This window comes from Mesoplodon bidens (assembly GCF_964165515.1).
Source record: "Mesoplodon bidens genome assembly, chromosome: 3".
NCBI lineage: Eukaryota > Metazoa > Chordata > Mammalia > Artiodactyla > Ziphiidae > Mesoplodon > Mesoplodon bidens.
Window position 1 is genome coordinate 85,016,891 of NC_138178.1, and position 12,822 is coordinate 85,029,712.

At 44.8% G+C, this 12,822-nt stretch overlaps 1 protein-coding gene across 1 annotated transcript in view; it reads left to right on the plus strand.

Annotated features, from left to right (window-relative positions):
* TNFAIP8L3 (TNF alpha induced protein 8 like 3) overlaps nucleotides 1-10,909 on the plus strand; it is a 42,208-nt gene extending 31,299 nt beyond the window's left edge. Inside the window, exon 2 of the mRNA XM_081227266.1 lies at nucleotides 9,397-10,909. Coding sequence (XP_081083392.1) covers nucleotides 9,397-9,959 — 563 coding nt within the window. The 3' untranslated portion in view covers nucleotides 9,960-10,909. The remainder of the gene's footprint in view (nucleotides 1-9,396) is intronic.
* The last annotated feature ends 1,913 nt before the right edge of the window (nucleotides 10,910-12,822 follow it).

Genomic DNA, 12,822 nt, shown 5'->3' on the forward strand with positions numbered 1-12,822 from the left:
CCCCTCTCTGCCACAATCCATCCTGGCTTGATGCTCAGAGCTCCTCTCTGGGCTGTAACTGACAGCTGAGAGCCTATCATCTTTCATAACCGTCATTTATTTTCCCCAGAATGTATTACTTTGCCCTTACCATGCTGAAGTTCATCTGCCTCTTTTCTGCCCACGCACCCTTGGCTTGGTAAGATCTTCCTGCTGTTTATCACCATCAGCTTGGCATTTCACCATCCGGGAGAGCTTAGTGTTTTCTAGAAACGTGGAAACATCACTTGTGCTACAGCTGAACATCATTTATAGAAGCATCAGCTCAGGCTAGCCCCAGCATTTTTCCATGCAGTGAAGGGCCCATGTAAATTATCTTTTGTCTTCTGTCTTCAAACTAGTTCACTCCCATTGTCACTCCATTTTCCCAACACAGTTCTGGTACTTTTTCTTTCCTTGTAATGTTCCAAGGGTGCTTATTCTCAGAGCACTGACTCCATAATCCTTTCATCTGAGCTCCTCCATCAGACTTGGTTTAAGGAAGCCCCTGTTTTTCCCTACAAGGATGAACTTTGCAGCTTCCTCAGACTCCTCTCTTTGTGCTAGTTAGGTGAGCTGCATAATAATAGCTGCATAATCATGTTTTTATTTCCATTCTCAGGATTCTAAGCTACTGTAAGCAATCCCTTACTTTTTCATGGCTGGGAAATGGGAACTTTTGTTCAAAAATGGTTAAGAGAATCATCGCTGGCTAAAAGAGCCTTCTTAAGGCTTGTACACAAGAAAAAGAGAATAGTTTTTGCCACAACCTATCCTAGATCTTCTCGGTGTTTCCCACAAACAAACATGTGCATGCCAGTTAGGCCTGTTTCCCCAGGTATCCCAATTGCACTCCTGACTTTGGCTTCCAAAGCTCACACTCTTCCTCTCAGCCCGTAGTGTTTCTCCCTGATGGGTCACCAACATGGTCGCTCTGCAAAAGGTGGAGACAGAAGGATGGATGGAAGGAAACAAGCCCAAGATTTCCATCTACAAAAAGTCTGCCCCACCCAGCTCTCCCTCAGTGCACACACTCTCCCTTAAATCGTGTGTGTGTGTGTTGGAAACAGTACTTACTGGCTCTCCAGCCCTCCCCCTGGGAGTTGTCAGAGTTGACCAGATTGGTGTCTTGATGTTATTTCATCAAATAAATAACAAAACTACACAGGTATCTTTACTACAGGACTTCTCAGAGCCTTTAATAAGCTACCTGGTATGGCACACCATGAAAAGCCAGCCACAATGTGTAGTCATCTACAAACTCATTTAGCTCACCACAAAACCTTCTCCCCTGGAACATCTGATGGGACTAGTATTCTGTAAGATACACATTGGGGCATGCCGTGATCAGTGGGCCCTACCTTCAGCATGTCAGAATCATGCTGAATGTTAGAGAGCTTGTGATTACTGGCCTTACTCCTAAAGATTTTGATACTAACAGTCTGGAGTAAGTGTGGGAATCTACTTGCTTGTTGTTTTTTGTTAAAGCTTCCCTTATAATTTGATGATCTGTAATTCCTCTGCTCTAGCCTCTTGATTGTTAGGCTTCAGAGATTTGATACCTGTGACCCTCCTGAGCCCTCACCATAGAAGCTTGTACCTCAAGTCCCTTTGTAGGTAAATAACATGTTCTTTTACAAGGGAAATCGCTGAGAACATATGAGGGAAACCACCCAAGGCCTTTGTGATTTGGGGGAAATTGCTGGCCTGTTTGGATAACTTTAGAAACCACTTCCTGACATTGTAGCCATCCCCACCTATCCACATCAAGTCTACCTTCAGAGCCCATAGAGCTTCCCCCAGCTGTTCTCACTCATGGCAATTTGGGCTGTTTCACATGTTTAAGTATTTTGTTTCATTTGTCTATATCTCGCCTCCCTGCAGGACCATATTCAGAGTAGGACCCAATTAAATATTGGGGGAGGGGGGAGGACGTCCCCCATAGCACTCCTTACAGAGTTGAACAAGCAGTAAATGCTCAATAATTGCAGAGCAACCAAGGGACAAAAGAAATCTTGGCCCAAAAGAGACCAAAAAAAAAAAAAAAACGTTTAAGATTGACTCTAGAATTAAAAAGTAGAGAAGGGTGGTAAGTGTGGCAACAAGAATATACAGCTTACCCTGCTGAGATGATAGGATCTTCAATATTAGGTATGTATCATCTTCCTCCCTCTAGAATTTTTCCTTTGTTACTTCCCTGTTCTTCATTTTTTAGGTCAATGATAATATGCACTCAGGAATAGGGTGACCAACTTGTCCCAAGTTGCCTGGACTTTTCCAATTTTAGCCCTGAAAGTCCACCATGCAGGAAACCTCTCAATCCTGGCAAATCAGGGCAGTTGGTAACTCTACTCAAAAAACACAGTTTTGGGGGCTTCCCTGGTGGCACAGTGGTTGAGAGTCCACCTGCCGATGCAGGGGACACAGGTTCGTGCCCCGGTCCGGGAAGATCCCACATGCCGCGGAGCGGCTGGGCCCATGAGCCATGGCCGCTGAGCCTGTGCGTCTGGAGCCTGTGCTCCACAACGGGAGAGGCCACAACAGTGAGAGGCCCGCGTACCGCAAAACAAACAAAAAATAAATAAATAAATAACACAGTTTTCTGGGACTTCCCTGACGGTCCAGTGGTTAAGATTCTGTGCTTCCACTGCAGGGGGCACAGGTTCAATCCCTGGTCAGGGAACTAAGATCCCGCACGCCTTGCAGTGCGCCAAAAAACAAAAAAGCAACAACGAATAAACCAGAGTTTCCTGACCAGATAAAATTGGGAAATGCTTTACCACACTCTACTCACCTGAACTAGTTTCCTAGAGCTACTGTAACAAACTCAGTGATTTAAAACAACATAAATTTATCATCTCACAGCTTTAGAGATCAGAAATCCTAAATGAGTTATACAGGTCTGAAAATCATTGTGTCAGCAGGGCTGCATTTTTTCTGGAGGCTCTAGGGGGTAATCTGTTCCCTTGCCTTTTTCAGCTTCTAGAGGCTGCCTGTGTTCCTTGGCTGGTGGTTCCCTCCTCCATCTTTGAAGCCAGCCATTTTACATCCCTTCGATCCTCTCCTCCATCACCACATCTCCTTTTCTGACTCTCTCTCTCTCTCTTTCACTGATAAAGACTCCTGTGATTGCATCAGACTCACTGGCTAATCCAGGGTGATTTCTCCATCCCCAAATCCTTAACTTAGTCATGTCTGCAAAGTCTCTTTTACCAGATAAGATAACACACGCACAGGTTCCAGGACTAGGATGTGGACATCTTTGGGGGCCATGATTCTGCCTACCATACCCACGCCTCTCTGACAGTTGATAAAACACCCTAATCAATTAAAGAAATATTTTTTATTATTATTATTATTATTTTTATTTTTTTTATTTTTTTTTTTTGCTGTACGCGGGCCTCTCACTGCTGTGGCCTCTCCCGTTGCGGAGCACAGGCTCCGGACACACAGACCCCGCGGCCGTAGCTCGCAGGCCCAGCCGCTCCACGGCATGTGGGATCTTCCGGGATAGGGGCACGAACCCGTGTCCCCTGCATCGGCAGGCGGACTCTCAACCACTGCGCCACCAGGGAAGCCCTAAAGAAATATTTTTAAAGTCTTACAAGATTCTGTTTAATGTTGCTTAACCCAGTGTTTTCCAAGCTTATTTGATCAAGAAACTTTATTCAGAGAGTACTATGAGAAGTGAAATGAGTCAGTCAGGGAAAGGCAAATACGGTATGATATCACTCATATGTGGAATCTAAAACATATAACAACAAACTAGTGAATATAACAAAAAAGAAGCAGACTCACAGATACAGAAAACAGACTAATGGTTACCAGTGGGGAGAGGGAAGAGGGGAGGGGCAAGATAGGGGTAGAGAATTCAGAGGTACAAACTATTATGCAAAGAATAAGCTACGGGCCTCCCTGGTGGCGCAGTGGTTGAGAGTCCGCCTGCCGATGCAGGGGATACGGGTTCGTGCCCCGGTCTGGGAGGATCCCATATGCCGCGGAGCGGCTGGGCCCGTGAGCCATGGCCGCTGGGCCTGCGCGTCCGGAGCCTGTGCTCTGCGGTGGGAGAGGCCGCAACAGTGAGAGGCCCGCGTACCACAAAAAAAAAAAAAAAAAAAAAAAGAATAAGCTACAAGGATATATTGTACAACATGGGGAATATAGCCAATATTTTATAATTATAAATGGAGTATAACCTTTAAAAAAAAAAAACCTCTTTACTCCCCTCCCCCACCCCATCCCCCCAAAGAACACCACTTAACATCTCATGGAATGCTGCTGCTCTTACAGAAGAGCAGGACTCAAACTGGTGTGTGCACCACAGAGAGACCAGAGACTTTCCATGCGATGAGCAGATAAGGAGAGTTTTGGGGGAATTGATTTATAAATCCAATTCCTCTTTGTCACTTTAGTACTCTTTTCTTATATAAATTTATTTTGGCTGCATTGGGTCCTCGTTGCTGCGTGTGGGCTTTCTCTAGTTGCGGCGAGCAGGGGCTACTCTTGGTTGCGGTGTGAGGGCTTCTCATTGCGGTGGCTTCCCGTTGTGGGGCACACGCTCTAGGCGCGCAGGCTTCAGTAGTTGTGGCACACGGGCTTAGCTGCTCCGTGGCATGTGGGATCTTCCCAGACCAGGACTTGAAGCTGTGTCCCCTGTGTTGGCAGGCGGATGCTTAACCACTGCGCCACCAAGGAAGCCGCAATACTCTTTTCTAAATTCATCTGTCAGAGCAACAATCTGAGGTCAAAGGGTGGTGAACCTTCCTTCTTTCCAATGTTTCAGTCATGGGGTTCCCGCCCATAAGGAACCTTATTGGGACAAATACATTTTCCTGGGTTGGAAAACCTGGTCAGACAAAGGGATGATGTGAAGCTTTGGTGTTGGTGATGCCTCTCCTAATCAAAGCTCCATAACCTGCCCCTACCCATCTCATTTGGAGGTACATTTCCAATAAAACTTTATTTTTTATGTTTAGTATTTATCAAAAGTTTAATACTTGTACCCAAGATAATTAGAATAACTCACTCCAGAAGGCATTTTTTTAAGGATTGGAGATTTTGATCACTGGAATCGTCTTTTAATTTAAATTTCAATATGTATGGATCCTTTGGTTATAGAGAATTATGACGGATTGATCAAATAAAACATTTTCAAGCATAAAAACAGATATTAAGTTAAAGTTTCTGGATGTCATAGAATAGAGATACAATTTCAAGGAGAAAAAAGAATAATGTAGCAACTCTAATTTTTTTTTAACATCTTTATTGGAGTATAATTGCTTTACAATGGTGTGTTAGTTTCTGCTTTATAACAAAGTGAATCAGCTATACATATGCATATATCCTCATATCCCCTCCCTCCCTCTTGCATCCCCCTCCCACCCTCCCTATCCCACCCTTCTAGATGGACACAAAGCACTGAGCTGATCTCCCTGTGCTACGTGGCTGCTTCCCACTAGCTATCTATTTACATTTGGTAGTGTATATATGTCCATACCACTCTCTCACTTCGTCCCAGCTTACCCTTACCCATCTCCATGTCCTCAAGTCCATTCTCTACGTCTGTGTCTTTATTCCTGTCCTGCCCCTAGGTTCTTCAGAACCTTTTTTTTTAGATGCCATATATATATGTGTTAGCATACGGTATTTGTTTTTCTGACTTACTTCACTCTGTATGAGTCTCTAGGTTCATCCACCTCACTACAAATAACTCAATTTTGTTTCCTTTTATGGCTGAGTAATATTCCATTGTATATATGTGCCACATCTTCTTTATCCATTCATCTTTCGATGGACACTTGGGTTGCTTCCATGTCCTGGATATTGTAAATAGAGCTGCAGTGAACATTGTGGTACATGACTCTTTTTGAATTATGGTTTTCTCAGGGTATATGCCCAATAGTGGGATTGCTGGGTCATATGGTAGTTCTATTTTTAGTTTTTTAAGGAACCTCCATACTGTTCTCCATAGTGGCTGTATCAATTTACATTCCCACCAACAGTGCAAGAGGGTTCCTTTTCTCCACACCCTCTCCAGCATTTATTGTTTGTAGATTTTTTGATGATGGCCATTCTGACCGGTGTGAGGTAATACCTCATTGTAGTTTTGATTTGCATTTCTCTAATGATTAGTGATGTTGAGCATCCTTTCATGTGTTTGTTGGCAGTCTGTATGTCTTCTTTGGAGAAATGTCTATTTAGGTCTTCTGCCCATTTTTGGATTGGGTTTTTTTTTTTTTTTTTGACATTGAGCTGCATGAGCTGCTTGTATATTTTGGAGATTAATCCTTTGTCAGTTGCTCCTTTTGCAAATATTTTCTCCCATTCTGAAGGTTGTCTTTTTGTCTTGTTTATGGCAGCAGCTCTATTTTTTTTTTTTTTTTTTTTTGCGGTACGCGGGCCTCTCACTGTTGTGGCCTCTCCCGTTGCAGAGCACAGGCTCCGGACGCGCAGGCTCAGCGGCCATGGCTCACGGGCCCAGCCGCTCCACGGCATGTGGGATCCTCCCAGACAGGGGCACGAACCCGTGTCCCCTGCATCGGCAGGCAGACTCTCAACCACTGCGCCACCAGGGAAGCCCCAGCAGCTCTAATTTTTAAAGGAGAGCTTGCTACTGTCATTTTAAAATGGGCAATAATGGATGTTGTATCACTGTGGTATGTGGTATGTACATTGGACACTTTTAAAAGAATAATTTAACACATTGATTTTAAAGTATCAATACTTACAATATCTAGACATTTAATCTACTTAGAAATTCTAACTATTTAACCATAAGGTGAAAAATACTTTCTGTCAAGTTAAAAAATATGCAAGGAGGTACTAGCTTTTCAAAATTCTTATGGGGCTGTAAGAGCAAAAGGTGTGATGACCACTGTTCTGGAGAAAACTTTTGGGAATGCTGGTGGTAAAAAGAGCAGGGTTTGGAATCCGGCTAGCAGGGAAGCCTTGGTTAAAAACACCAGCTTCACCCAGCTCTTAGGGTTAAAGCCATGAAGTGCCTGGCACAGAGCCAGTGCTTCCTCATTCAACAACAGCTGCCATGGACCAGTAATGCACTGGGCTTGGGATGTCCAGTGGGGCTTGGACACAAATCCCTGCTCCCACAGAGCTTCCATTCCAGTGGACACACAGTTGATCCGTTGCTTCTGTGTAAATGCATGTGTGCTGCATTTCCAGAGAACCTCTTCAAATACCTTCTTCTCAAGCAGTTTTTAGGAGTTGTGTCTACAAAGAAATGACTCATTTTTTGATACTCCAGAACAGATCCATGTAGATTCCCATCAAAATAATCACCTCAGGAGGCATACACTTATTTTGGTGACAGGGCCAAAGCTCAAAGTCTTTAAGTTTCTCCTGTGGAACTGATTTCAAAGCATACAGCACAATCTTTTAAACATCCTTAATGCTGGTAAATATTTGTTTGGGGAGGAGGAATTTGATGTTTTTGGAACAAAGGTTATTTACACAAAGGTCTGGCTGACCACGGTAGATGATCAGACCAGGCAGAAATATTATTTGTCTCAAACTCTGAAAGGGCATAAATCTCACCGTAAGGAAAAGTCAAGAATTACTATTTATTCCCTTCACACTGAAGCTGAAGGGAAAATCCTGGCTGTATCAGGGTCACTTGCTCCAAAGTTGCTTAAAGAGTCTATGGTCTCGGGCTTTTAGGAGAGAGCTTCCTGGGGCTGTGGGAGACCTGTGGTGCCTGCTGCTTTAGTTCTTCTGATCCTACTTTAGTGACCCCACTCCAGGCCATGACCCTGCAGCTTACAGCTGGGAGAGGTCCGTGAGCAGAAGTAGCTGTCCTGGAAAGACCCAGGGCTGAGGGAGCAAGGCTGGGCTGGGAGGGAGGGAGTCAGTCCATGAGGGGATATGCGGGTGGAGGAAGTGTTGGGTCGTATGTCTGAATTGTGTTTAAGTGTTTACTGAGTCCATGTCTGCAAGATCTAAGCACCAGGGATTAATGGCATTCCACTGAGGGGATGGGTCTGCGGTGGGCAGAGGGGATGGGATATGAGTTGGGGAGGGGCCAGACAGGATTGCAAAAGCTAGTATGTGTGGCCACCTGTCTGTCCATGCTGCCTGTCACTTCCATGTTGCCACAGAGCACTGGACAAAAACTCTAGGGATCCTAGAGCCATCAGTTCTCAAAGGAAAATTTATTCTTCTGCAGTGTTACTCTGGCATTTAACTTAACAAACACCATTCCATCCCTGCACCCAGAACTGAGCTAGGAGATGTTGTCTTTGTCCTCCAGCGACTTGAATGTCCTTGAGAAGATAAGAACGATGCACACACGTACTGCTGACTGTCAAATATCAGTTCCAGCTAACTGGTGACTTCATGGAGTATTCGATCCAATCTAAGACACCATTGATTATAAGATGCCTTTTATGCTCTTAAGAAAGAAGAAAATGCTGCCAATTAAACTGCAAATGATTGCTTTCTTATTGCTTAGAATTTTTATTTTATACTTATTGAAAGATCCCTTTTAGACTTACGTGTACATAGTGTTATTTCTTTTAACATATATTCTCATTCGTTCATAAAGTGGAAAGTAACGGGGAAATAAAGTGGCTTTGGTTTTTCTAAGCTTCCTCACATTCAGGGTACTTCTGTACTCAGCTGAAGCATCTTTGCTTGGAACTGTTGATGTCTGTGTTACCCACAAAATGTGGTTCTGTGTGCCATCGAGAACACTGGTGAGCAACATTTCTTACAAGACTACTCATGGCTTTTATTCCAAATCTGTCACCTATTGTGTAAACTGATGCACACACAGGTAATGCAACCACAGCACAACTACCACCTGGGAACAGTGACTATGAGGCACATCCCAATTTCCAAGATATCAAACAGGAAAAAAAATACATCTTAGACTCAATGAAATATGAATTCTGAGACTCAGTCAAAAAATACTACCATGATCAACCACCCAGGTCTGTCCTAAGAATGGGGTTGGCATTGGTGCTACATTCTTATCATTAAGCAATAATTTCCTCCTGTAAATTTGCAAAACTGAATAGTTTCCTGTGCAATAATCATTGTAGGGAGTTCTTCGTGAGCAAATAGAGTTAAGGAGGCTTTTTGCATGAAGTAAGTCAAAAGCGTGAGATTTGGCCCGGACATGAGGAGACCACGTCTAGAGAGGAAAGAGCACAATTTAAAAGGTTCAAGACGGTAAACAAGCATGTCATGTGGCGAGCACAGTGGAGTAACCAGGCTGGGGTGGGGTTTCATAAAAGAGTTGTGGGGTATGAAGGCATGAATTTTTGCTGTAAGAACATAAGTTCAAGTTAGTATGTTTCACTTGTAGAAACATAATAAACAGTTCCAGTATTTCTATAACTTTTATTTCTTTTCTTACCATAGGTCCTGATGTTTTTAGTTCAAAGAACCTTGCCCTTCAAGCCCAGAAGAAGATTCTGAGCAAAATAGCCAGTAAAACTGTGGCCAACATGCTGATTGATGACACCAGCAGCGAGATCTTTGATGAGCTCTACAAAGTCACCAAAGAGCACACACACAACAAGAAGGAAGCCCACAAGATCATGAAAGACTTAATCAAGGTGGCGATCAAAATTGGGATCCTCTACCGGAACAACCAGTTCAGCCAGGAGGAGGTTGTTATCGTGGAGAAGCTCAGGAAGAAACTGAACCAGACGGCCATGACAATCGTCAGCTTCTATGAGGTAGAATACACCTTCGATAGAAATGTGCTCTCCAAGCTCCTACATGAGTGCAAGGACCTGGTGCATGAACTGGTACAGAGGCACCTGACACCCAGGACCCACGGGCGCATCAACCATGTCTTCAACCACTTTGCTGATATGGAGTTCCTCTCCACCCTTTATAGCCTGGATGGAGACTGTAGGCCCAACCTCAAGAGGATGTGTGAAGGAATCAATAAATTGCTAGATGAGAAAGTCCTCTGAATGCCCTCCCTCCTCCTGGACTTGGCTGCGTTCATGTTACAGAACCCAGCGTGTTCCAGGTGAGAATCAGGAAAACAAGAAGAAACCCTTGTCAAAGATGCCCATGTTCTGTCCTGTTCATCCCTCCGATGTTGATGCTAGATTGAGCTCGGGTGTGTTTGTCACCTAAGCTCTCTGCTGAGGTCTGTACTTAAAATCTCCTTTGTTTGCAAGCCCAAAGGACGTCTCATCTATTCTAAGCAGAAAAGCTGCCCTGCTCATCTAGGTGGGCCCAGTTCATCTTGTGGAATGGAAGGAGCCCTGGACCAGGGGTCAGAGGACATGGGTTTGGTTCCCAGCTCCATCAGTTACAATTTTGTCCTCTGGATCCTGGAACCATCATGCCCACCTGCCTACCTCCCAGGGCTGCTGTGAGGATCAAGTGAGATTATGTTCATGCTTTTAAAAACTCTAACAAAAGGTCTTACTAGTTTCTCTTTGGCATGTGGCAGGGATCAACCTGGATCTAGACTATTAAGCAGCAGAGAAAAGAACAATAGTTTCTAATGGGCTGGGTTAGCAATTTGTCTCTAGATGTGCTGTTTCAAACAAAATAAAAATGAATCCAAAGGTGTGAAAAAGTATAGCTGCAAATTGGAAAAATATTTTTCAAGAGCTGTGTTTTTTAGGTCTTAGATGTGCAGGTTTATGGTCCTGCAGAGGGAAACTTTCTGTGGGGGGGGGGAGTGGAGAGAGAGTTTCCCACCCATCATGCAGAAGCAGAGAAGAACTGTGCTCCCCCTGCCCCTGAAGGGCTGGCCTCTCCCCATCTGAGGGGCACCATCCGGGAGGCACAGGGAAGGTTTATGCTGGCACACGCAGGAGAGTTGGGCAGAACGAAGCCCTATCCATCTTTCTTGGTCTTTCACAGTCATTCTGTGCTGTTTTCTCTGGTTTGTTAATAAATTGAAATTACCCTTCAAATAAGAGGTTTTGGAGTTGTGATTCAAAAATCAAATTCCTTGGAGTTAGATACAGTGTTAGGAATAATGGGATTGAAAGGAAGAAGACAATGAAGAGTAAGAGCTTTGCACTTAGTCCCTCAGGGAAAGTAGCCCCTGGGGGAGCACGTATAGGGTGGAGCCTGTGCCCCTGGTTAGTGGGGAGCTAGTTCATGGACACTGTGACCGCCTTCTCTGAATGTCTCAAAGCCTCGCTTTCACACAAAATATTTAATGCCTTATAATGTTGCCTGGAGGACACCACCTTAAGAGATTTGCCCTTCCATCATCACCTCCTGTCCTGTTATGCTTCTCCTGTATCTGATGATAATGCAAAAATACTATATTAGCTCAGCCCCATGGTTCATCCCACCCCATGGCCTCTCTCTAGCAGAGATGGTTTGTGTGAGGGTGTGAAAAGATGGCCACTGAACCTGCTGTGGCCATTCAGCCACAACTGGCTCCCATGTCAACATCAGTATAAAGTATCCTGTTAAGTTCTTCAGCCACCAGTATTCAAAATTACTTCACAGGAAGGATGTCCAGTGGGGAATAGGGAATAGTTAAGTCTGCCCCTGTCTCCATGTTTGACAAACGTGGCCCAGCCCCTTCTCACAGTCCCGAGGACAGAACAGTGATGCCCTGTGCACATCTGGGCTGGGGAGGTCACTGGTCATTTAGGCAGTGCCCATGGAAGCTATGGGTGACAGGCTCCTCCCTGCCCACCTGCCACCAGGCAGCAAGCAGCCCAGCCGTAGCCGAATTTTCACATACAGAGTCCTCCTCAATGACTGTGGTGGTGTACTTGTCTGATGAAGGACCGCTTTCTAGTATGAGGCATGGTTCTAGAAGCAGGTTCTTTTTTCACTAAGTAGGTGGACCTACCCACAGAACTCAGCCCTGCCAAAGGAATGGGTGGAACTGTCTCCTGTCCATCTGAGACACAGCAGGGAAGAAGGCAGGATCCCCAGCCAAAGAAGATTGTGGGTTCTCCCCTCTCCACAGGTCACAGCACAGTGGGAGGTTCTGAGCCTCAAGCCGCTGAAGGAATGGGGTGCAATGATGGTGTGGACCAAAACGTTCTACCACCTTAGGCTTCCCCACTGAGGCAGCCAAAGGGTGCTCTACCACGAGGCCAGCCAGGTGTGTCTCCATCTTATCAACAGTAGCCAAGGGAACCTGGGTTACCCAGGCACAAGTAACCCACCACGCCTCTAAAAAGTCAACACCTATCCCGTGTATGCCTTTCAAATATACCGCTGGCATGTAAATTCACGTGATGATTGAGTTTCATGGGCCAACAGAAAAGCTTACAAATTTCAAATATTTTACATAACAATCTAGTGGCCAAGGAATCTCATTATTGGTTTATCCTGAAGACTCTAACCACATCACTTAGCGGCCCTAAAAAGCTGTTTTGGTTGAAAACAATGTGACAGAGGCCAGCAGATGCTTATAAAAATAAGACTCTGTAGACGTACGTTTGTGCTTAGAATTCTGTACTAAATTTTCGATAGTGAGAACCCAGAAAAGCAAAGTTACAATATCTACATGTAGGTGGCACCTTAAAGAAAACTGATTTCAAAAGAAGCAACAGTACTGAAACACTCACTTGCTCAAGCCCCACGCAAACTTCAGAGAGCAAAGCCTGGCTCAGCAACCCAAGGGCAGAGACAGGACCCATTCTTTAAGGGTTGTGGGGGCGGCAGGAGCAGTTTCATCTGGAAACATCACTGAGTCTTCCACCATCCCTGAGCACTCAGCTCTGTCCCCAGGGGAGGACACCAGGGACTTGTGCTGAAGTTTCTACCCCACCCCTGGTTGTGTCCTTCTTTGTGTGTCTGAACCCTACAGAAACACATTCCCTGCTGGCTGTGCCTGCC